The following is a 26,428-nucleotide window of genomic DNA, read 5'->3' on the forward strand; positions in this document are numbered from 1 at the left end:
CTTGAAATGTTATTCAGATTTACATACTAATCAACCCATAAAATTATCGATCCATGTGGTGTGCAAAAATAAATTGAGCAGAATCTGAGACTACAGAAGTACTCAAAAAAAGCACGCTCTGTTCTAGGTGGTCAGATGACACACAGATCCCAAAAGCCAATACCACTTAACCAAATTGGAATCTATTCTTCTGAAATGGGCACTGATAACGACTTGAAAGCCGCCAGGGTTTCACATCTCCGGCTTGTGGCAGCCACCGTCAAAAACTCAGTTCGAATCCACATTGCAAAAAGACAGATAGCAAATACAATTCACCTAAAGTTACAAGCCCAGACTAAATTAAAGCATGTGATGCATTCATGCTGCCAAACCACATCCGGAAAATGCAAGTGGTAGCGGACATTGATCATGTTAAATTTTGGTGGATAATTATCTGGACGGGTGAACTCATTCATTTGATGTGTTAGCACTGAAATGTAAGTGAAAAAACACCAAAAAAAATGTTCTTTCTACAGCTTTTTTTTTCTTTCCTTGTGTTCATCCAAACACACATTCAATCTAGCTCTGAAAGGCAATGTAAATTACTTCAGAGAGCTGTATTTGCAAGCCTGGAGAGGACAGGAGGTGGGTAAGTGGGGGAAGTCTGCAATCAGGTCACATGTGGAGATGCAATTACTTCAAGTTGAGTGTAGCTTGCAAAGCTTGGAAATATGATTTCCTTTGTACTTATATATATATATATATATTTTTTTTTACCAAAAAAAATTTATTTTTAAATGTATCAGTATTATGCAGATGTAATGCAACATTCACAACACAAAGTTCCCTCCAGTCCACTAATTAAAACTCACAAAAGCTGGCCTTTCGGAAATCTTCATTGATATGTCACAACCATGAGCACATTAAAGTTATAGTTTACCAAAGAATATTGATCAAAACTTGTACAAATTTCTCTCTACTGTGGAACACAAAAGGTGATTTTTTTGAGCTGGGATAAAAATGACCCGCTTCAGCTTAGTCAAAGATGGTGGAAAACATAAAACTAAATTACAACTCTAAGCAACCTCGAGTAACATTATACATGGATATGATACAAAAAGCATAGAATATGGCGCTGTTAATGAACACCACCACAAATTGGAGACATTGGGTGAAAAAAAGACAAGTATGAAGAACAACAAAATGAAACCTAGAAAAGCACTGATGAACTGGACAGAGGCGTACCTTCCTCTGGCTCCTCTTCCTCAGTGGGAGACTGCAGGCGGCCACGTGTTCCAGCTGCACACTCTGTGTGCTTCTGCAGGCTCACCACTTCATACATGGCATCTCCTTGGCTGCCCTTCCTTGTGCCCTAGACACACAAAAAAAGAACACACACACTCTGTAAACAAAGCAGCAGGACAAAGTCTTACAGCTGCATTTCAAATATTCTAGAAATGTGCATTATCAGGGTTACAGTTTACAGGAGGGAAATCAGAGTGAATATTGCACTTGTACCTCACTTCTCTTCAGGTCAGTTTGCACAAACTGAATTTCAAATTTATAAAATGTTGCTACTGGCACTGCTTCCCTTGTGCCATGTGGCTCAAATGTAAACTTCTGCTTCCATTTTTAATTGCAAAGTGGAACTGTACAACAGACGAAGAATGATGATTACAGAATAATTACACGGCAATTTCTTGCACCTAATGAGTGTCGTAAACAAATAAGAAATAGTAAAATAACACGAGGAATGGGCTTGGCCTATCACTAACAGCATAATATTATCTTTTAATTAGCTTTTAACTACAGCCCAGGCATACTTTCTCTCAGTGATAACTACGGAACCAATCAGGCAGAGATGCAGGCTGCAAGCCCTAATTACTTAAGCATGATAATGAGTGCCGGGCCTCTTATTAAGCTACGAATTATACAAAGCCTCCATTTGCCGCTTCACAGATTCCAGGAGTTACTGCTTCAATTCACGCATCACAAAAGCACACTTCCTTCCTCAAGGTTGTCTCCGTAGCCTTTATCTTGTAGCCTAAAACTGTTCATAGCAATTCATGTTCGAAAAGAGATGGCAAGAAATAATTATGGTTTACTTGCAGTATAGGAGTGAATTTTAAGAAGCCTGTCAGAAACATTTCTGGGTCATATTTCCCCCCAAATTAAATGAAAAACAAATAAAAGGAAAAACGTATATTTTGTATAAAAAAAAATATTGAAGCCATTAAGATTTTTTGAATTGTGACTTTCTTGTCATGACAATTAAGCATACTTCATCCCACATTTAGAGGGCGTGAATTTATTTTCTGAAAGAGCTTTGTGCTCCCTCGAAATAGTTGTGTTCCCTTCCCAGAATGTTTGCATTCCATCGCAATAGCTTAATCAATCCCTTTAAAAAATTAAACATGCTTTTACTACAGCAACCATATTTATTCATGACATTCATAGTAAAATCATAGTATTAATACAAGAAAAACAATTCTATGGTAACATTTTTTTTAAACAAAAAATGGTTACCACTATTAGTAAGTTTGTTTGTTTTTAAGGCCATGCCAGCTTCTATGGCTATTTCCATGGCGAGAAATGTGTAAGCAATTCTATAAGAGGTTTTTAAAATAAATATTTCCTAAAAATCCTAAAATTGCATTTGGTTTGATTTTGTTAAACATTTCTTCCAGAGTGCTGACTGAATAAATAAGGTTTCTCATGGGGTTAAGAGCAGTACGGTCTAATAAAACACGTTTCAGGGATAATTGATTCTGGCAGCAGGTACATGTTGGTCAATCTCCTAATATTAAAAACTTGTGTCAACCTGGAGTGACCAATACGACAGCGGGTGTAAACCATCTGATCCAAGCGATATGAAAACAGAGAGGAACTTCTTTTTTACTATAGTAACACTATAGTTATTAAACAAACACCATAGCCGAAACATGTTTAGTAAAACCATGGATCATTTTCGTAAGGGATGGATAAAACTATTGCGAGGGAACAAACCTTTTGCAACGGAAAGCAAAACTATCGTGAGGGATCGCAAAATTAGAGCACAAAATTATAAGAAATAGTAGATATTGCAAAAGAACGCAACTATTTTAAGGGAAAACCAAAACTATTCCTGAAGGAACGCAAAACTATTCCCGAGAGAACGCAAAACTAGAGCACAAAATGATAAGAAATAGTAGATTTTGCAAAAGAATGCAACTATTTAAAGGGGAACACAAAGCTATTCAAGAGGAAGAGCTATTCAAGGGGAAAGCAAAACTTTTTGTGAGGAAACTAAAACATTTTGCACAACTTTTTGTAAGGGAATGCAAACCTACTTCGAGGGAATGCAACACTTTATGTGAGAATGCAAAAATACAGCTTTCAATATTTGTAAGAGGGTTTTTTTTTGGGTGGATTGAGCTTGAGCTTTACCGGTTTGAGCTTGAGGTAAAAGGTCTCAGAAAAGGCCTTCCTGCTAAAATACCAGAACCTCTCATTAGCTGGGTAGACCCTCACTAGCGCCTCCATGAGGAACCGCACAGGCTCCAAGACCTCAGTCACCACCAGGTCCACAGCTACAGTCATGTACACATGCTTGTCTGGAGAGGAAAAAGTTCAGTCAATCATTAACTCAACACTGCATAATTACAATAATCATTCAGCCTAGAGTATTCTGGTAACTACTTACGGGCTTATAAATATTTCAAAAGTTGATGTTCCATTGCAGTGGTTCTAAACCTTTTTTAAATGAATGCCCCACTACTTCATTCCCTTACCCCAAAAATGTATTAAATTCCCCAAATATAGCCTATGACAAATTGAAGAGAGCTAAAGTAGTGATATGATACTATTTATCAATCCATTTCTGCCTAAAAGAAGTTAGTGTTACTATAGTAAATTCAAGGGTGGTGATATAGTATTCTGTGTCAAATTCAAATGGTTTCTGCTTCTCACGCTGCAAAGCTACGAGTTTAAGAGCTGGAGCTTTAAGAAATTTACGCTCTCGCTGCTCTGTCCACTGAGCCATATAGATCTACAGAGCCATACAGGTGCATTAGCCGAGGTTGTGCCTCCACCTCTGTATTTGATGCTGCTAAACTAAATACTTCAGATGCGTCGTTAGACTTCAAAATCAGATGCACTGCGGTACAAATGCGTACCAACCCGTATATTTGAGAACCAACTGATATAGTCTGTAGAAATACAATTTCAGCCCGTTACTTTTAGATAGCCACCTTAGTTTAAATAAGGTTTGGATCAGCAAGTATAAATTCTTCCCTGGGTAAATTGATGTTTCCATTTCAAGTCTGCATTTTATTGCACTTAAACATTTCAGGGGTCTTGATTTGTGTCTGTTTGCAAGTCTTAATTGGGGCCCACCGCAGTTCCAATATTTACCTACCAATTTTTCTCACCACCACCATCTTGACTATTGTAATTGAAATCTATTTTCAGCAATTCACTCATAAATCTGTCATTTTTGCTTTTAATTGCAACAGAGTGTGAAAACAGTCAGCTTCTCACAGATCTGTTTCTCACAGTGGCTTACTTTGTTTCCTAAGTATAGGGCTCACCTAAGAAGAATACCACAAGATCAGTTCCCCAGAATACAACATCTTGCAAACACTAGTTTGACAATGAAACGCTTGTATTTCACTATTGGTCTGGATGACTTGTTTCCTTTTCTGCTGTGAGGATGACTTTACTCTTAGTTTCAGTGTAAATAAGATTTGCTCTCAGATTAAACAGATTTTCTCTTTGGTCGAATATGGACTGCAGTAATAATACCGAAATACCCCCTCAGATAGTGGTCACATTTAAATTAAGAAACCTTTAATTCACAGACTAAATATGCACTGGAAAACAAAAATTATTTACAGTGGTAAAATAAATAAATATATAATGTGCTATGAATCAATTTAAATATATCATCAATATGTCAGCATTATAACTTCCATCAGCCACCTGCTCTCAAGATATTAGCATTTGCTGCTGAGAAACACATCAGTCAACCACTAGTACAGGCCACATAAATACTAGTCAGCAAGAGTGACATATTTTGACAAATGATTAAAAAAAGTCAACAGGGTAAAAGAGGTACAAATAGTAGATAGTGAAGCAAAACATGTTTTTTTATATAAAAACTGGTGCTGCACTCGATTACATTTTTTTAATTGCGATTAATCACATAATTTGTTTCTAAGTCAAACACGATTAATCACAGATTTTGAAATTTGACTAATATATATATATATATATATATATATATATATATATATATATATATACATACATATATATATATATATATATATATATATATACATACACTATACTATATATACATACACACATACACACACACTTATTTTCTTGCCACAATTTCTAGTCCCCCCATAAGTTGCATATTTATTGCTATGAGCATTAAATCTCAAACTCTCATCCTCCGCAATATTAATCAGCTGGCAGACTCTGGCCATTTGCTTTGCTACAGCAATCGAGAAGCTGCCATCATGATTCACGTCAGGGTGTAAAAGCAGCGTCAAGCTTCACTTTGAACTCGACATGAAAAGGGCTTGCAGACAAAAACGTCTCCTTATGCATTTTCGTGATGGTTAAGACTTGACCTGCTTCTGTGGTCATTAAATTGTGCCTTACAGAAGCTGCAAAGTACTTGCTTTCTGTCACAAGTCTTGCTTTATACAGGCATATGCAAAAGTTTAGGCACCCCTGACAATTTCCATGTTTTTCATTTATAAATAATTGGGTGTTTGGATCAGCAATTTCATTTTGATCTATCAAATAACTGAAGGACACCGTAATATTTCAGTAGTGAAATGAGGTTCATTGGATGAACGGAAAATGTGCAATATGCATCAAAACGAAATTAGACAGGTGCATAAATTTGGGCACCCCAACAGAAATATCACATCAATATTTAGTTGAGCCTCCTTTAGCAGAAATAATAGCCTCTAGGCACTTCCTATAGCCTGTAATGAGTGTCTGGATTCTGGATGAAGGTATTTTGGACCATTCCTCCTTGCAAAACCTCTCCAGTTCAGTTAGGTTTGATGGTTGCAGAGCATGGACAGCCCGCTTCAAATCATCCCACAGATTTTCAATGATATTCAGGTGTGGGGAATGGGATGGCAATTCCAGAACATTGGCATTTATGCAGAGGAACAAGTACAGAGCAGATTTTGAGCAGTGTTTTGGGTCGTTGTCTTGTTGAAATATCCAGCCCCGGCGTAACTTCAGCTTTGTGACAGATTCCTCTACATTATTCTGAAGTATCTGCTGATATTGAGTGGAATCCATGCGACCCTCAACTTTAACAAGATTCCCAGTACCGGCACTAGCTACACAGCCCCACAGCATGATGAAACCTCCACCAAATTTGACTGTGGGCAGCAAGTGTTTGCCTTGGAACGCGGTGTTCTTTTGCCGCCATGCATAACGCCCCTTGTTATGACCAAATAACTCCATCTTTGTTTCATCAGTCCACAGCACCTTCTTCCAAAATGAAGCTGGCTTGTCCAAATGTGCGTTTGCATACCTCAAGCGACTCTGTTTGTGGCGTGTGTGAAGAAAAGGCTTCTTCCGCATCACTCTCCCGTACAGCTTCTCCTTGTGCAAAGTGCGCTGAATTGTTGAATGATGCACAGTGACTCCATCTGCAGCAAGATGATGTTGTAGGTCTTTGGAGGTGGTCTGTTTTTGACCTCTCTCACCGTCCTTCGCCTTTGCCTCTCCGATATTTTACTTGGCCTGCCACTTCTGGCCTTGACAAGAACTATGCCTGTGGTCTTCCATTTCCTCACTATGTTCCTCACAGTGGACACTGACAGCTTAAATCTCTGTGGTAGCTTTTTGTAGCCTTCCCCTAAACCATAATGTTGTACAATCTTTGTTTTCAGGTAATCTGAGAGTTGTTTTGAGGCCCCCATGTTGCCACTCTTCAGAGGAGAGTGAAAGAGAACAACAACTTGCAATTGGATACCTTAAATACCCTTTCTCATGATTGGATGCACCTGTCTATGAAGTTCAAGGCTTAATGAGCTCACCAAACCAATTGTGTGTTTCAATTAATCAGTGCTAGGTAGTTACAGGTATTCAAATCAACAAAATGACATGGGTTCCCAAATTTATGCACCTGTCTAATTTTGTTTTGATGCATATTGCACATTTTCTGTTCATCCAATGAACCTCATTTCACTACTGAAATATTACGGTGTCCTTCAGTTATTTGATAGATCAAAATGAAATTGCTGATCCAAACACCCAATTATTTATAAATGAAAATCATGGAAATTGTCAGGGGTGCCAAAACTTTTCCATAGGCCTGTACATAAAATAGCATTAAGATGTGCTTTCCCATCACTGATGTTTGTACTGTGGTGTGTGCGTCAGTGTAATAACTCCGGAAGGACACATTGCAAAGACACCGACCTAGTCCCACCAGTGTTTTTGCTGGTTTAGGCTTTATTAATGGTAAATGCATTAATTGTGATTTAAAAAAATTTACTTTAATTAAATCGCATCCGTAAACATGTTTGACAGCTCTAATAAAAACTATAAACCTGTTAGCCAGTTTGTTTGAGGTTTGTGTAAAAACCTTACAAGCAGCTTAAGGGATTATCTATACACTGGACAAACATACATTTTTGTCCACGAGTTCCACCCTTTAAAAGGGTCATTATTAGGACTCACCTTTTGGTGTGTCTTCGTTGAGTGGCGGGAAATCCAGAACGTTTGGGTTCCAGATGCCAGTGATCGCATATGACTTCCCATCAGCACTTTTCCCCATAGACTCCTTCAAGAACCACAAACAACTATTAAGCTTCCAGCACTTGTAAAATGACTAGAGCTCCCAATGTTAACACAAAGTTTGAAATTAATATATGTATAACGCTGCAAAATGTATTTAATGCCATTAATTCATTTGGCTAATTTGACACTGAATCTGCTTCATTTGTTTCAGTGTGATTTCTAAAGATCGTTTAGCGTACGAGAACAATACACAATTGTTCGAGACTATGGGACACGAGAACAGTCCCATAGTCACTCTTATTTATCTGTGAATGTATTCAACATATTCATAAATCAAACCCAGATGCAACTTTTAATAACAGTGGAAGTATATCACCTACAAGCAAAACACTTTTGCTACAACACCAAAAAAATTATGCTTACATACAGTTGAATTCAGAAGTTTACATACACTTAGGTTTAAGTAATTAAAACAAATTTTTTAACCACTCCACAGATTTAACATCAGCAAACTAGAGTTTTGGCAAGTTGTTTAGGACATCTTCTTTGTGCATGACAAGTAATTTTTCCAACAATTGTTTACAGACAGATTGTTTCACTTTTAATTGACTATCACAATTCCAGTGGGTCAGAAGTTTACATACACCAAGTTAACTGTGCCATTAAGCACCTTGGGAAATTCTGTCAAGCCTTTAGACAATTAGCTTCTGATAGGAGCAGCACTGAATTGGAGGTGTACCTGTGGATGTATTTTAAGGCCTACCTTCAAACTCAGTGCCTCTTTGCTTGACATCATGGGAAAAATCAAAAGAAATCAGCCAATTAAATTGTGGACCTTCACAAGTCCGTTTCATCCTTAGGAGCAATTTCCAAACACCTGAAGCTTCCACGTTTATCTGTACAAACAATAGTATGCCAGTATAAACACCATGGGACCACACAGCCATTATACCACTCAGGAAGGAGACGCATTCTGTCTCCTATAGATGAATGTAGTTTGGTGCAAAAAGTGCAAATCAATCCTAGAACAACAGCAAAGGAACTTGTGAAGATGCTGGTGGATACAGGTAGACAAGTATCTATATCCACAGTAAAACGAGTCCAATATTGACATGGCTGCTCAGCAAAAAAGAAGCCATTGCTCCAAAACCGCCAAAAAAAGCCAGATTACCATTTGCAAGTGCACATGGGGACAAAGATTTCTCTTTTTGAAGAAATGTCCTCTAGTCTTATGAAACCAAAATTAACTGTTCTGCCATAATGACCAACATTATGTTTGGAGGAAAAAGGGTGAGGCTTGCAAGTTGAAGAACACAATCCCAACCATGAACCATGGGGGTGTTAGCATCATGTTGTGGGGGTGCTTTGCTGCAGGAGGGACTGGTGCACTTCACAAAATAGATGACATCATGAGGAAGGAACATTTTGTGGATGTATTGATGCAAAATCTCAAGACATCAGCCAGGAAGTTAAAGCTCAGTTGCAATTGGGTCTCCCAAATGGACAGTGATCCCGAGCATACCTCCAAAGTTGTGGCAAAATGGCTTAAGGAAGAAGTCAAGGTATTGGAGTGGCCATCACAAAGCTCTGACCTCAGTCTGATAGAACATTTGTGGACAGAACTGAAAAAGCGTGTGTGAGCAAAGAGGCCTACAAACCTGACTCAGTAACACCAGTTCTGTCTGGAGGAATGGGCCAGCAACTTATTGTGAGAAGCTTGTGGAAGGCTACACAAAACATTTGACCCAAGATAAACATTTTAAAGGCAATGCTAACAAATACTAACAAAGGGTAAGTAAACTTCTGACCCACTGGGAATGTGATGAAAGAAATATAAGCTGAAATAAATCATCCTCTGTACTATTATTCTGACATGTCACATTCTTAAAATAAAGTAGTGATCCTAACTGACCGAAGACAGGGAATGTTTTCTCAGATTAAATGCCAGGAATTGTGAAAAACTGAGTTTACAAGTGTATGTTAGCTTCTGACTTCAGCTATATTATTGTGCTTCATTTCTTTAAATAGAAACTAAATGCATTCTCACACACACACACCATGTTGTACATTTTGAAAGAAAAAATAAAATATTTTAGTGCCAAATTGCAGCAAATTTCAGAATAATTGCATCAACTACAAAAAAAAATAAATAAATAAAAAAAAAAGAGATTAATCAGGATTCATTATTTAAATCTATTGACATGTCTTGTATTGACAACTCTGTGTGAAACATCAAATGAAGTGATTTATCTAAACAAGGCAGATGGCAACAGGCTACATGGTGATAAGTACAGTATTAAACCTCGTAGGCATTTTAACTCAATCCCCATGAACCCAATTATGCTTGATTCAACTGCTAATTGTTTTTGCTCTTGATGTGCATACCACCAGCTGAACTTGCTTAAGGGCCAATGTAGAATTATGTTTTTATAATAATAATAATAAACAAAACTAATTCCACTCAGTGAATTTCCACTCAATGTTTCTATAAATGGAAACAGAATGTAATGTAAAATTAGTGCTTGTGCATGAGGATATGACAAATGAATACATGATATTGGTGCTGAGGTACAGCTAAAAGATTTAAACCATAGGCAGTCAGTTTGTTTGAGTTGTGCAAATAAACAAATTTTGTTCAACTCCTTTGTTCAAGATGAATCGGATAAGTGTCTCACCATGTCGAGAAGGTGCATATCGCTGTTGCGAACGTTCTGACCAGGACTGAGTAACATCCCGAAGGACCTGGAAAACACAGAAAGGATGTAGGTGACAAGAATGAGCCATTAAATAAACATGACTGTTTATTGCAGAATACATTTGACAGCATATCACATATTTGATTTTTGATCAGTAGTTATTTAATTAGTTAGGCTGATGAATCAAAAAGTATTCCAAATTGAGGTGTTAATTTCATAAAAAAAGAATGTGTAGTGCGCTTATTGGAACACAGTTGGGCTTAAATGGAACACATGCACTTTATAAGCCCAATCTGGACTTTTTGCGTTTGTAATTACAAATTTCCATGGCAAATCTCAGTGTAGAGGGTCTTTTCTACAGTTACTAGAGTGACATCAAGTGGTCGCTGAGTGAATCACACTTCTTGTACAATAAAATTTGCTAACAAGCTCTCTGTTGTTACATCCTGTGTTCACTATTAAAATCTGATAAGCCACATATAAGACTCAAATTACAACCTAATCTAAATTTAGGCTCGTTGAGATTACTTGCCTATTTAAATTCAGGTCACATCTTTAAAAGTAAAAAGAAATAAAGAAAATGCAAAAGAAAAAACCCTGGAATACGGCTCCTTTTTTAGACCAAATAGATTGGGAATAAAAGATTAGAAACAAGATTGTAAGAAATGTGGAAGTATTTACTTATTTAGCTAATTTAATAATAAATACATTTAGTTAACATTTTTTACATGCATTTATTTTTATTTTTAGAGGTTTGACTCTACTGCGATAATTATAAGCATATTTGAGAGGCAATTTGCAATATGCTTAACTTAGTATGCTTGAACTGTAGGGTTGGGTATCGATATAGATTTCCAGATTCAATTTTGATATACAAGCTTTCAATTTGATTTGACTCAGATTAATTTGTGTACGTTTCAGTAATAATAACCATTTTGTTTATACATGAAAGCAATTTTACGATTCTTAAAACCAATTTCAATACCATTATTATAATACATTAATACTTTTTAAAGCTTTTAAAATTAACCAGCCAAGAACAGGGAGTGGTTTCTTTGTTTTGTTATAGTTGTTTGATTAATATTAACAACATACTAGACAGATGCAGGTCAATTAAACTGTATTAACACTTCAAGTCTTATATTTTGATTCAAATGATTGTTCACATAAGAAATAAATGACTGCGTTTACATTAAAACCTTACCAAGACTAGAATTCTCAGAGCAAAGGTGCACATAAAGCGGCCACACATACCAAAGCGCACAGGCTTGATAATGAGGAAATAAAAAGTGATAAATCGAAACACAATACACAAAACATCAGTTTAGGCTAGCCGTGTTGCATAAGTTGATATGGCGATGAAGACCGATAAAAACTGACTTGCCTTCTTGAGACAGAAAAACCATAGTACCCTAAACTAAATTCTAACTTACCTGGTTAATCACTTAAACCGGCTTCATGCAACAGGACACAAAATAAAAACCAAAACAACCAAAAACAATCAAAATAAAACCAAACAAAAAACTGTTGTCTAAACAGTTAGGTGGTGCAAAATATACATAAAAAAAATAAAACTAAAAAGGAGAAAAAAAGGCAACAGCTGCTTTTTACGCTTAGAATAATATCCATCCCTGACCTCACTGACCCTGATTGACGACATAAAAAGTTATCTTGCGTTTGGCTGTAAATGAACTATTATTGGCATAAGATGTAACACATAAAAAAAAAAGTGCTTACAGGTTTGTCAAGTTCCTTGTATATTGTTTTACTCTGACGATGCCCCACAGCACTATTCTTCAAAACACTTGCAATATTAATAATATCAATGACAATGCATTAGTAACATACAATAGTGTTACTTGTGAAAACTACTCTAGCTCTACCAATACCCACCTCTCAATTATCAGCTCATTATTGGTCATCTGCTGAACGGTGACCACCAATTTCTTCTGCAAACCCTGCCGCAACTTGAAGTAATACTTATCTCTGTCTTTAGGGACTGGGCTGGAAGAAAAAGAGGGAGAAAGAGAAAAGAAAGAGGGACAGTGTTTTTATATTTTCTTTGAAGTGGAACACATGCTGATCGTTAAATATCCTTTAACGTGCACAATTCATCAGTGCACATTATTCTGAAGAAACAAAAACAAAAAGATGAATACAAAAATTCATCTTTCTCCACCCTCTGAAATGACTTGCCCTTTCTGCTGATGTAATTAATGCTGTGTGGATGGGAAAAATATAATTTTAAAAAAATTATAATGTAGTTCCCATTTCATGATCCAGTCACATTGCAATGACCAAAAATCAAACCCCACCAACATTAATTACCACTAAATATTCTATTTATTCAGAAATCCATGAGATTACGTAAATTAAAAGTGTTGCGAATGTTTTTCTATACTGTCTTTATAATGTAATGCGTTATCATTCTTTACTGCTTGTCAAAGTGGCACAGTTCTCATTCTGCTAAACTAACACCTATTTTAAAGAGAAAGTAGAGAACTGATGCTTTCTCAGAAGTGGATGACGACAGACCTGAAGTTTCCTTTTCCATCCTCTTCTTTCACTTCAAGAGAAACTGTGAAGGTGAAGATATCGCTATCGGGGGAAAGAGGCAGTGTTGAGTCTTTCATGTCTGTGGCAGCTTTTGACGAACGCTTGAAGGCTGTTGAGAAGCTATAGAGAATACGACTAACCTAAACAGAGAAAGGAAGTTAAGCTTATTTAAACATCGGAGTTAAATGATTTTCTCTAAGAACATTTAATAATAAATATGTCTTCAGCTTTCAAGAATCTCATGGGATCACTTGCACGCTACCAACATAAGGGCAATATTTGCTTTTATTGTTTGTAGTCTTCACAGATTTGAGGTAACTTACAGCCTCTTTGATCTGGCAGGAAAACACGTGGATTTGAAAGTCCTCAGAGCTGCGGTAGCTCTCAGTGAAGGAAAAGCAGTCGCTCTCGACAGTGCCCTCTTGTCCCCGAACACAGAACAACACCTTGTATATAGGAAAGGAAGCAATCTCTGTTCCAGTGGCCTGGTCGACAATCCTGGAGCAATAAAAACAAAAGAAATTGAACTACTTTTTACAGGTTTTACAAAAGGAGTGAGAAAACAGGCTTTTCTTGACTTACATTTAGCACTTTAATGAATTTTGATGCATTAAATTAATGTTTCAGATCCATCAACAGCATCTGTGAGATACGGTTGATTACAACAGAAAAAAATTCCGAATCATCCTTTTGTTTGTAAAAACAAGCAAAATAATGTTTAAAAATTGCACCAGAATACATGTTTTGAAAGTATACCACAAACATTAGGTCACATTTTGATGGAAAACTGTTCATCGTCATTTTCCAAAGTACTGTATATGGTAATGGAGAGAGTTTGAGACATAGCGGAGGGAAAAAAGCATTATCAAACACAAATTGAATAACGTATACGTTTTTATAATTTTTTCTTTTCCTAACACTTTCCAAAATATGCCGTACTAGTGAGCATTTTCAAAAGTCTCCGTTTTCAGTGGAGAATTATTTTTTTTTTGTTCTAATGTGGATAAGTGTAAATTCATCAAAATCAATGCATTTTTAACTGAGAATGTATTAGTTTGGAGGTGGTCTTAAACTTTATATGCTTATCAACCTACAAGGTTATATCCAACCTTTCAACTCCTGTCATGACCATGTAAAGACAAAAAACAAAGTAATTTCACATGATACGCACATGAATACCAGAAAGAGACAAAATCCACTCACAGGAATTACGTTAGTAATGCATAACCAAACATTTATCCATATTGCATGGTCGTCTCACTATTAAAATGATGCTTTTGCCAACTTTAGGGCTATAATAATAATACACATTTTGTACAGAAGAATTCATATAAACAAAACAAAAAAAACTTCACATTTCTGCTTTTCAACCCTCCAGAATTTCTTGCTCCATACTCGCATTGCAAATGCATTTTCTAAAAACATGATTTATGCTTCTTTATTATAAATCAAGGGAGTCAAAACTATAGAGCTTCAAAACATTTCTTTAAGGTCACTAGAATTAAACTAAACAGCCCCCCAAGTAGTTCAAAAGTGCATCTAAGTTTGTCATTGTAAATTTAGAGACTGTTCTGTGGTTTTCAGAGGCAAGACAGAAACAGCGAGATGCATAACCTGAAAAAAAAAAAAAAGCTCAGGGTGAGAACAGAAGTGCTATCACAGCTGCTACAAGCAGCTCACATGACAGTCATTACCTTTTGATAGAGAAACACGCACACCATCTGAATATTACAAACTCACAAAAAGCAAATAGAAGCAATACTTTCCACTTATAATCTCCAAAAATGTAATCTAAAAACTTGATTTTATGATGCCCCAGATGAAATAAAAGAAAATAACTGCATAGATCAGAAACTGTTTGTGTGGTGCATCTTAGGTAATATTATATTTGAGACCTGCTCCATCATTTTGATTTACTTGGAACAAGTAACGTAGTTTTGAGTTTAACAAAAGGTAAAAATAAAGTCTCAGCTTTCTACTGATTTATTATGTTAATCCTAAAGCCCACAAATGTAATATTTCAACGTGAACGGCACTTTGAATGACAAGCTGCGTGACATTCAACATAAAATGACAGAACGTGTCTTGTGCATTAACAGAGAATGACTAACCGGACGCAACCATCTGGACCAATGGGCACATGTAGGGTGACAGGGATGGGGATGGCACTTTCTGCCTGCAAGGTGGCCATGGCCTTCTGGGCCTCCGTTTCATTACGAGGGGCCTTCACCCAGGTGCAGCCCAGATAGGAGAGTTTGCTGAACTGTACGCTGTCTTCCTCTTGCACTGCAATACTCCCCAAAACTCCCACTGAGGCTTCTGTGGATACAGATAATGAAGTGTCAACACAAGGTTACAGAAATTGTGTTTTTATCATATTGCTCATATCTTTTTCTGCACAATAACATTCATTACTGCAAATGCAACCACCACTATTATTACTTTAATACAATTTAAATGAATAATTATTGGGTTGATGCAGACTTAAACGGAGACTAATTACCATCCTATTGCAATCCTCTTTAATAATAAACTCTGGCTTTGAGTTAAACCTTGACAGTATCTAAGGGTCTATTGTCAAGAGCACTTCTCAACACTGGCTGAGAGAGGAAGTTTGGGCTAGGTAGGGAGGAAGTAAACTGTCAAAGCCCCCACCGATTTTAGCACTTGGCAACAGGAAGCAGACACAATAAAGAAAGAGCTAGTTTAGCTGCCGTATGCTGAAGCCCCTGGGTCTCCAAGTGTGTGTGCTCACAAATCTCCTAAAATATTTTTCTACATCACAAGAAGCAAAAATAATTCTGTTATGTGCGTGCACAGCAATCTGCCAAGAATTGTTTTGCATCTTAAACATGTATTTGAAAACAACTGCTCATGGATCAAACTATAATCTGTGAACAGGCATTTCTGGCATCTGAGGACAAAAACAAAAAAAACATACAATCAAATAATGAAAAAAGAAATTGTAGGGTGACTGATCATCTTTAACAAAAGCAAATCCTGTATGATTAATAACTGCAGTGAAAGGCTTTATCATGAACTCGATTAAGAACATGTTTCTTACATTCTGTTATGTAAATGATAGAGATGCATTGATAGAAATTTGATAGAGATATTGCCAGTACCGATGTTGTGGGTGATAACCGAAATATATATATATTTTTAAAAGGTTTACAGAATGAATAGTAAAAATCTGACTGAAAAAACACTTATACTGGCCAATACCAAAATCAGCACCGATATTTTCAATAATTAGAGAATAAAAAACGAATACTACCAATACAGATATCGCCACCGATAGTTCCAATAACAGAAGAAAAAAAAACACTTGTATTGCCCAATACCAAAATTGGCACCGATATTTCCAATAAGAGAGAAAAACACTACTACTTCCAAATACCAATATCATCACGACATTTCCAATAATTAGAGGAAAAACACTAATAATTCCCAATACTGATATAGTCACCAATATTTCCAGTAATACAAGGAAAAAACACTAATACTTCCCAATATAGTCACGACATTTCCAATAATAAGAGAAAAAAAAACTATATAGCTACAAATATCGTTAATATTTACAGAAAAACATAATGCTGACTAAAATCAATATCTTAACAGATTTTAAAAATTATGACAGAAAAAAACCCCAATTTATTCTGGCCACTACCGATACAGCTGCCGATATTTCCAATAATTACAGAAATACTAATACTGGTCCATCCCCATTAATCTTTCCAATATTTAGAGAGAAAAAAACAAATACTAACTGATATAGCTGCAGATATATTGTGCAACACTACTAAATGTCTATATAAAACAATAAAAACATATTGTATTCTGTCTGTTTGCTTGGCGAGCTGTGAGTGTGTACCATGAGGAGCTGTGTCCAGAGCCAGGCTTGGTGGTCTGATCTGAGAGTTGAGGGCTACTGGAGTCTTTGGACCTCCTCCATCTTCTGCAACTCCTGGTCCATCACCCACATCATCCAGCACCTCCTCCATCGCCCGCTCCAACTGCTCACTTCCATTCCATGACATCTGACCAACAGAGAAAAACAGAGACAGAATTAACATCTGCAGAATAAGAACATCAGTTTCCTGCACTGCTCAGGGTTCAAAGACCTTTTGACTAATGAATTTCCATGATTTTTCCATGACTTCTCCATGACTTCTCCTGTCATTCTGACAACTTTTCCTTTAAACAAATTTAACAAATTTCTTAGTAAAGCAAATGATAGCCAATGCTGAAGCATTTAATCAATTAAATAATCAATCAGAAATTAGTGTAATTAATTCTGATACAAGTAATGGAAAGCATCATCCAATCACTGCCAACCATGTTCAAATAAAATTATACATTATATATTCTGAATCTCTGTATTGATTATCATTGTCCTACGTCTGCCAAACATGTTGAGAGATCCAAAAATCAGTTTCAGGCTGTAGATCAGGGGTGACCAACCCTGCTCCTGGAGAGCTACCTTCCTGCAGAGTTTAGATTCAACCCTAATCAAACACACCTGAACCAGCTTATCAAGGTCTTTAAGATTACTTGAATGACAGGCAGGTGTGTTGGAGCTAAACTCTGCAGGAAGGTAGCTCTCAAGGAGCAGGGTTGGTCACCCCTGCTGTAGATGAACTTTTGATAGAAAGTTTGGATTGATTGCACTTGGCTTCATAGGAAAGTTGTAGGATTCTCCCTTGCTCCCTATTTAATGAATGACTTAACCTCCAGTGTGCTGTCTGTCAGCACTGGTCTCAGAACAGTTTTCTCTCAATGTGATAATGCACAGTATATATATGGAAACCTTGTGCTCTTGTACACACTGTGTTAAGCAGCATGATGTTTCGCATTAAATCATTAACATTATTAAAATGGCATATCGGATGAAACTAGAGACTCAAATATTTTGACTTAAACAGGTTTCAATGTAAAAACGAAATTCGGTTTCTTACCAGATGTAATTTTGCTGGCGTTTCTACCAAAGACAAACTCCACTGTGATCGGCACCGTGTTGTTTTGTCACATGACTTTGTACTTCGAAAGTTTAACCCTTTACTGACAGCCCAGAGTCTTCTGAACTGAGATTAGTTTAAATGAAATTACAATAAGCATTGAGTAGAGCAAAACCAAAATACAATGTCCATGCATGTGGGATCGCACAAGGTACAAATTCCCTGATACTGTTTTTCCAGGTTTTCAATGACCATGGGAACCCTGAAAGATATTCAGTCATGGCAAGGACTAGGTAATTGATTCAGATGTCACAATTTGGTTTGATTCCAATTCACAAGCACTTGATTCAGTTCCGATTCATCAGGTATTATTCAGTTCATGTCCAGTTTGCTTGCATATAAAAGAAATTCTCTCTCAGCTCATGCTATTAATTATACTAGGGCTGCCCCTGACCAAAGATTTTCCAAGTCGACTAGTAGTCGTTAGTTTAAGCCATTAGTCTTCTAGTCGCACATTTATGCTATTAATTTACTTAAACATTTTCTGATGCCCCCCCAAAACATTTAAGTTCCAGGGCTGAGAAAATTTTATTATGTTACATTGCTAACACTGTTCAACATTACAGAGAAATACTAAACCATAATAATTACCCTTTAAAATATAAATTTTACAAGCGCACGCATGAAGCAAGCAGCAGTGACACCAGCAAAACTGGTAATGATTCTGAATGTGTCTGAAAAACCAGCAAGAGACAGTCTGAACATTTAGTTAATCGAGGATCGACGATGGTCAGAGTGATCGATCGCCAATAGCTGATGCCTTTGACGATGTCAAGAGGATATTTGGCTTGTTTTCCCATTAAATGTATTCAATTATTATTATTAGGCTATTATAAAATTAATATTACAAATATTTTGCAAGTAGACACACAGACACGCGCTTAAAGAAACACTTAATTATATCATTAAGAACAGATGACAGAAAAGCCGTCCATGCGCATGTATGACGCACTGATACGGAGGCGTGCAGTCTCGTGGAACACGTGCATGTAAACGGTTCTCACTCTTTCTTTGTTTCGGACTTTTATTTAGTTGACTTTAATTCCACAGAGCAGTTTACTGTGAACGCAACTATGCAGCCTGTAAAATAATACAAAATATATTCAATACAAACACATTCACCTCGGACCATGATTTATATTTCAGTGATTATTATCATCATTATAATTATTTTTACATTTATAATTGTTTTTATGTCCTCATTTGTGTAAGTAACTTATGACGTTAAGATGGATACTTGCCTGATTGTAAACAGAAAAAAGGTTATATATATATATATTAGTCTTTTATCACTTCATTATTTTAATTGCTTTTTAGTTTCGTTTGGAGTGCAATTTGAATTAAGAAATGTATGTTTAAAGTTTTACATTTTTTAAATAAATATTTTTTTTTGTAACCTAAAGCAAGTATATACAGTTCAAAAAGTTGAACAACACACATTTTAATTGCACTTAATTATTTTCCAGTTTCATTTGAATTTATAGTTAAAATAAGTAAAAGTTTGAAATCAAGGGGTCTTGCTTTATTGTTCAGGCTTAACCCTGTTTAACGAAAATTACCCCATAGTACCACATAGCGTCCAACCAGCAGGTTTTTGTTTTTTTGCGACCAACAGACCAATCAAAATTTGGTCGACAAAGACTCTTCTCCTTGACTAAAGGTTGGTTGACTATAAGGGGGCAGCCCTAAATTATACAGGAGCATTCTAACTCGTAGTTTAAGAAAATAAAAATTTTGTATTTTATCATCATTGGTCACATCTTAGCTTTTTGCAAAAAGTACAAATTGAATGTATTCCATCAATATATGTCTTAATTTTATAAATTAGATTGAATATATACAGTATTTTGTTACATGCATTATTTTAGTACCAAAACGGTACTGTCCCTTTAAGAATAGCATCTGTTCAGCAATCATTTCACAGAAGTGTTTTAGTTCAGCTTAGTTTTAATCACATCTACACTATGTATGATTAGATTTAAATGTTGTTTTTTTATTCTACAACTGACAGTAAAGAACAGAAAGGCTATGAAAAGAGACTTGTATTTTAAGAGACATATTTTTAACTGACTAGTGAGCATTCACTCTGGGTAAGACTGAGTTTCAAATAATAAATAAACAACATTTTATTGCACTGTCCTCACTGGATGCACAATAAACGGTGCAGCATGATTGAATTTATTATGTCCAATTCACAGCCACACCACTGTTTTGAGATGTTTTTTTTAAATGAATCAATCCCGCAGACTCAAGAATCAGTCTCAGCTCAATTTATTATACCTTTAGTCGGGGCTTCCCCTCAGAGCTGGAGGGGGAGCCCTCAGCGGTTGGCTGCACCAGCACAAACTCCTCACTGGTAATGGTTGACACAGATTCAGTGGAGTCGCTCACTCTGCCCAGTGAGGAGCTGTCATCCATGATAGCCTGGGACAGTCTGTCCTCTCGGCCCACTGCTGCTGCAACCCTGCAAACACAAAAGACCTGATACACTGGGTACATGCTCAATTTGATCATTAAAAACAACATTAAACAGCATTCACAGGCCATAAAACGTCCATAATGTGGGGCACTTCCAAATGAAAAATAATACAGGGAAGAGCTTCTTTTTATTCATCAGGATATGACTGGATAGTGATGGTACGGCTATGATACTATTGGTTAACATTATATTTCTCTTTGATTGTTTGGTTACTAGAGCTGGATGAAGTTATTAATACTTTTGTAGAAACTGCAAGAACATCCAATAACACCAAGCCTAATCACATATTGAGTTTGAGATGTGTTATCTGAAAACGATAGCAACCTTATAGTTATCACATTCACTTTCTGCTGATTCAACAATCAAGCTCATGTTAATCGAGGTTAACATCTGCAGTTTAAACCTTCAAGCCCACAAACCAAACACTCAAAAAGCACAGCCTTTTACAACTGCTTTTCACACCTAGCGTGTGAAAGATGATTAAAACCCTAACTGCAGATTTATTACAGAAGCATTTTGACACCACAGTTGAGAATTAAACATAAGTCACATAACATCGATGGCGATCACCTCCACTAAGCACTGAGCCAATGAAGCAACTTCAGTTGGCATAACAGAGGGTTCCTTGAGTTCACATCAGTGTATAGAGTGGTGAAAGGGTCCTTATGAATACACAAACACAGATACACAGCAACAGAGCCAGAGTCATGTGGCCCTGTCATTCTCTATCAATTACAGACATTAGAAAGGCACAGGATAAAACAGAGAAGTTCTGTGTCAGGCCTCCATAATGCTCTTAATTTTCATTATGTTGTGAGTGAATTAATAGAGAACACACTCAGCTATCTGCAAAAGATGGCCGTTACGTTACAAATTAAATTCAAATGCAGAAACTACAAGAAAGAGAGAGGAACTCTTTTACAAATTTTTGCTATGTTGGAATTAGAGAGTCAAGTCACTATAAAGACTACTATTCACATTTGTTTCATATCTCTAACGAATTTAAATTTAGTCTGGATAACTTTTACATTCGAAGTTTTCACAAACTGTTAAGATCAAACCAAAACTTTCTAATTAAAGAGTAGGGAGGGATGTACCGATATAAAAATTGTTGGGCGAAACAATAGACGAAAGATGTTTTTATTCCCCCCCGTCTCCACCCCCATTGTTAAGTATTTATTTATAAATCATAGTAGAACACTCTCACTGTGAACCCTAATCCTCAAAATAATTATGGAAGGGAAATTAGAGTAGAGAATTTAGAACTCTTTCTTTTGAGTTCACAAAACTGTCACCTTTTAAATGACATGAATAATTTTATTGTTTAGAGTTGTGAACTTTTTACAGGAACCAAAATTTAACTGAAACTGGGCAGGGGATTTCTATTTCTCAGCATACTTTCCAGGGCAACGAACAGGGTAAATGTTAAAATTAAGTATTATGTAACATGTCTTTATGCAAGATGAACATAAACAGGGAGACTTTTTTGTGTTTAAAGTTTTGTTATGTTATTTAGAAGAGTTTCTTTTGTTTTAAAGTTTTGGGAGGTTACCATTGAGGTAAAGAGTGGAGCCTAAGCTTATGTTGAGGACAGGTACAATTTAAGGATTGTTCTACAGTACATTAATTGTTGAGCATTTGCTATGCTAATCAAGGCATAGTGTTTGCTTTTAGCATGCATTCAACACACTGCAAGCTAGTTAGGTTCCCTCTACTTGAAGCACTGAAGTTGAGCTTACATGGTGATTTTAAGTTCAACCAAAGAGTTCGATTTAAAATTAAGTGGCATTTAAAATGTTCGAGTTAGCTTACTCAATATTTCAAGTAAGAGCAATTAATGCATGTGTAGAACATGTTATTTACTTGTTTTAATGACACTGTCCAAGGTGGTACAACACTGATTTAACAGCAAAATGTAATGGTCTAAATTGATAAATGCAGTCCTACTAAGGTCTGAAAACTGAGTTATTCATCTTGTGGTATGAGTTCTCCTTCAAGTCCAGCAATGATGTAACTATGGGCGAAACTAGCCAATGACATCACCCAGAAGAAGGAGGGGAGATTTTGGTAAGGAAAGAGGAACTTCATAATTAAGCAATAAGGTACAAGAGGCTGTAGTGTACAGGTGCCATTATTGGACATTTTGATGGCAGTGACAGTCTTCTATAATTCTTCAGTTTTTAAAAACACAGGTGAAGAGTTCATGGCTAACGGACCATTCTGATGAGACAGTTACTGACGTGTTTAACAAACTGGAGCCCTTTCAAACATTAGCCATCAAGCTCATAAAACCCAAAATTCCTGAAGTGAAGTTCCTGCACATTATGTAAATTCTATATTTTTCTCAAACCTGTATAACAGTGATACATGCATTGTGACTTGTTTAACAGGTTTGACAGGATTTACAGCAATATAATCTACATTCAAGCCTATAATAGAACACTGTTTCAAGAAGATTTACAGTGGCAAAAAAAAAAAACGTATGTGCACCCTTTGGAATTAGCTGGTTTTCTACATTAACTGGTTATAAAATGTGATCTCATCTTCACCAACATCACAAGTATAGACAAACACAATGTACTTAAGCTAACAACACACAAACAATTATATTTTTCAGGTCTTCATTGAAGACATCCCATTAAACATTCACAGTGCTGTGGAAAATAAGTGGACCCTTGGATTAAATAATTGGCAACAACCAACATCCAAGCCTTTCTGGTAGCTGTGGACAACGTTCAGAAGGAATTTTGGACCATTCTTCCTTACAGAATTGCTACAGCTCTGCCTTACTGGTAAGGTGTGTCTGGTGTGAATGGCTCTTGAGGTCATTCCACAGCATTTCTAATAAGTTATGGTCTGGGCTCTGACTGCGCCACTGCAAAAGATGGATTTTCTTTCTTTTTTTTTTTTTAAGCCATTCTGTAGTGGATTTTCTTTGTTTAGTATCACTGTCCCAACTTCTGAGTTTCAGCTAGCGCACGGCACAACCACCCTAACATCTATTTTGATATACTTCCCTCAAAGATGGCAAGTGGGTCCTGAAGCAGCTCCATATCATGATGCTCCCTCCCTGAGTGTCCTTTCCAAACAATTCAACCTACAACCTTTAATCAGCCCACAAAACATTTCCCCAGTGGCATTTTGGAGTGCCAAGGTGGTCTTTGGCAAACTTAAAGCATGCACAGCAATGTTTTTGTTAGAAAGCAGAAGCTTCCCTTCATGGTACCATTCCTGTTTAATATTTTCCGTAAAGTAGACTCATTAACAGAGATGTTAACCAGTTCCATTGATTCCTTCAAGTCTTTATCTGTCAATCTATTGTTCTTATTTACCTCATTGAACATTCTGTGGTGTGCCCTTTGAGTCATCTTGGCAGGATGGCCACTTCTAGAGAGAGTAATCACAGTAATAAATCGCCTCCATTTATAGGAAATTTGTCTAACTGTGGACTGATGAATATCTAAACTCTTCGAAATAACTTTATAACCCCTTCCAGCTTGATGCAAAGCAACAATTCTTGATCGTATGTCTTCTGAAATCTCTTTTTTTTGCAAGGCATGGTCCACGTCAGCAGATGCTTCTTGTGGATAGCAAACTCAAAATGTATGAGTGCTTTTTATACAGTGGGTACGGAAAGTATTCAGACCCCTTTAAATTTTTCACTCTTTGTTATATTGCAGCCATTTGCTAAAATCATTTAAGTTCATTTTTTTTCCTCATTATTGTACACACAGCACCCCATATTGACAGAAAAACACAGAATTGTTGACATTTTTGCACATTTATTAAAAAAGAAAAACTGAAATATCACATGGTCCTAAGTATTCAGACCCTTTGCTGTGACACTCATATATTTAACTCAGGTCCTGTTCATTTCTTCCGATCATCCTTGAGATGGTTCTACACCTTCAATTGAGTCCAGCTGTGTTTGATTATACTGATTGGACTTGATTAGGAAAGCCACACACCTGTCTATATAAGACCTTACAGCTCACAGTGCATGTCAGAGCAAATGAGAATCATGAGGTCAAAGGAACTGCCTGAAGAGCTCAGAGACAGAGTTGTGGCAAGGCACAGATCTGGCCAAGGTTACAAAAACATTTCTGCTGCCTTTAAGGTTCATAAGAGCACAGTGGCCTCCATAATCCTTAAATGGAAGACATTTGGGACGACTAGAACCCTTCCTAGAGCTGGCCGTCCGGCCAAACTGAGCTATCGGGGGAGAAGAGCCTTGGTGAGAGAGGTAAAGAAGAACCCAAAGATCACTGTGGCTGAGCTCCAGAGATGCAGTCGGGAGATGGGAGAAAGTTGTATTAAGTCAACCATCACTGCAGCCATCCACCAGTCGGGGCTTTATGGCAGAGTGGCCCGACGGAAGCCTCTCCTTAGTGCAAGACACATGAAAGCCCGCATGGAGTTTGCTAAAAAACACCTGAAGGACTCCAAGATGGTGATAAATAAGATTCTCTGGTCTGATGAGACCAAGATAGAACTTTTGGCCTTAATTCTAAGCGGTATGTGTGGAAAAACCAGGCACTGCTCATCACCTGTCCAATACAGTCTCAACAGTGAAGCATGGTGGTGGCAGCATCATGCTGTGGGGGTGTTTTTCAGCTGCAGGAACAGGACGACTGGTTGCAATCGAGGGAAAGATGAATGCGGCCAAGTACAGGGATATCCTGGACGAAAACCTTCTCCAGAGTGCTCTGGACCTCAGACTGGGCCGAAGGTTCACATTCCAACAAGACAATGACCCTAAGCACACCGCTAAAATAACGAAGGAGTGGCTTCACAACAACTCCGTGACTGTTCTTGAATGGCCCAGCCAGAGCCCTGAATTAAACCCAATTGAGCATCTCTGGAGAGACCTGAAAATGGCTGTTCACCAACGTTTACCATCCAACCTGACAGAACTGGAGAGGATCTGCAAGGAGGAATGGCAGAGGATACCCAAATCCAGATGTGACAAACTTGTTGCATCTTTCCCAAAAAGACTCATGGCTGTATTAGATCAAAGGGGTGCTTCTACTAAATACTGAACAAAGGGTCTGAATACTTAGGACCATGTGATATTTCAGTTTTTCTTTTTTAATAAATGTGCAAAAATGTCAACAATTCTGTGTTTTTCTGTCAATATGGGGTGCTGTGTGTACAATAATGAGGAAAAAAAATGAACTTAAATGATTTTACCAAATGGCTGCAATATAACAAAGAGTGAAAAATGTAAGGGGGTCTGAACACTTTCCGTACCCACTGTAAGTCAAGGTAGCTCTAACTCCAATCTCTTTTAATTATTTGGATGCCAGGTTTGCCAACTGCTGACTCAAATGAGCTTTTGTTGACATCATTAGACTAGGGGTCCACATACTTTTCCCCCACCTACACAGTGAATGCTTGAATGATGTATTCCATATGTACAAGAACAATACAGTAATTTGTGTTTTATTAGTTAAACAGATTGTGTTTGTTAATTATTGTAACTTAGATGAAGATTAAACCAGATTTTAACACAAATGTATACATAAATGCAGGTAATTCCAAAGGGTTCACATAATTTTTCTTGCCACTGTAAGTAGGCTTATTTGTATCTGATGGCTTGTTTAACAGGTTTTGAGTCTGCCTACTAAACGTAATATACTTTAGGCTTAAAAACATTGCAAGACTTATCCCTTGACATGGGAAACTAAAAGCATTGTATATTTGGGAGTTGTGAAATTACATTAGTAAAACCTGTACATGCAAGTAATGCTGCATATTAAGTAACGTCATCATCACAAAGTCCGTGTCAAAACATGTCAAACGTTAGGAAACTAGGCTGCTTTCTGTATTAGCAAATCTAGCTATTCATGCACATATCTTAAAGATTTATAAACTATAAATAAACTGGTACAAGACCCCAAGAACACTAACATTCTGGGGTCATACAAAAAACATTT

At 36.8% G+C, this 26,428-nt stretch overlaps 1 protein-coding gene across 2 annotated transcripts in view; it reads right to left on the reverse strand.

Moving 5' to 3' along the window:
• The window catches only part of rabgap1l (RAB GTPase activating protein 1-like), a 114,199-nt gene that overhangs the window by 87,343 nt on the left and 428 nt on the right, over positions 1-26,428 (reverse strand). For both annotated transcript variants that reach the window (XM_052123879.1, XM_052123880.1), the window contains exons 2-11: positions 20,294-20,477; positions 16,870-17,035; positions 15,107-15,314; positions 13,319-13,493; positions 12,975-13,135; positions 12,333-12,443; positions 10,419-10,485; positions 7,684-7,786; positions 3,406-3,572; positions 1,225-1,351 (exon numbers count right to left, since the gene is read on the reverse strand). In XM_052123879.1, coding sequence (XP_051979839.1) covers positions 1,225-1,351; positions 3,406-3,572; positions 7,684-7,786; positions 10,419-10,485; positions 12,333-12,443; positions 12,975-13,135; positions 13,319-13,493; positions 15,107-15,314; positions 16,870-17,035; positions 20,294-20,431 — 1,423 coding nt within the window. In that variant the 5' untranslated portion in view covers positions 20,432-20,477. The remainder of the gene's footprint in view (positions 1-1,224; positions 1,352-3,405; positions 3,573-7,683; positions 7,787-10,418; positions 10,486-12,332; positions 12,444-12,974; positions 13,136-13,318; positions 13,494-15,106; positions 15,315-16,869; positions 17,036-20,293; positions 20,478-26,428) is intronic.

This window comes from Xyrauchen texanus, chromosome 50, assembly GCF_025860055.1.
Source record: "Xyrauchen texanus isolate HMW12.3.18 chromosome 50, RBS_HiC_50CHRs, whole genome shotgun sequence".
NCBI lineage: Eukaryota > Metazoa > Chordata > Actinopteri > Cypriniformes > Catostomidae > Xyrauchen > Xyrauchen texanus.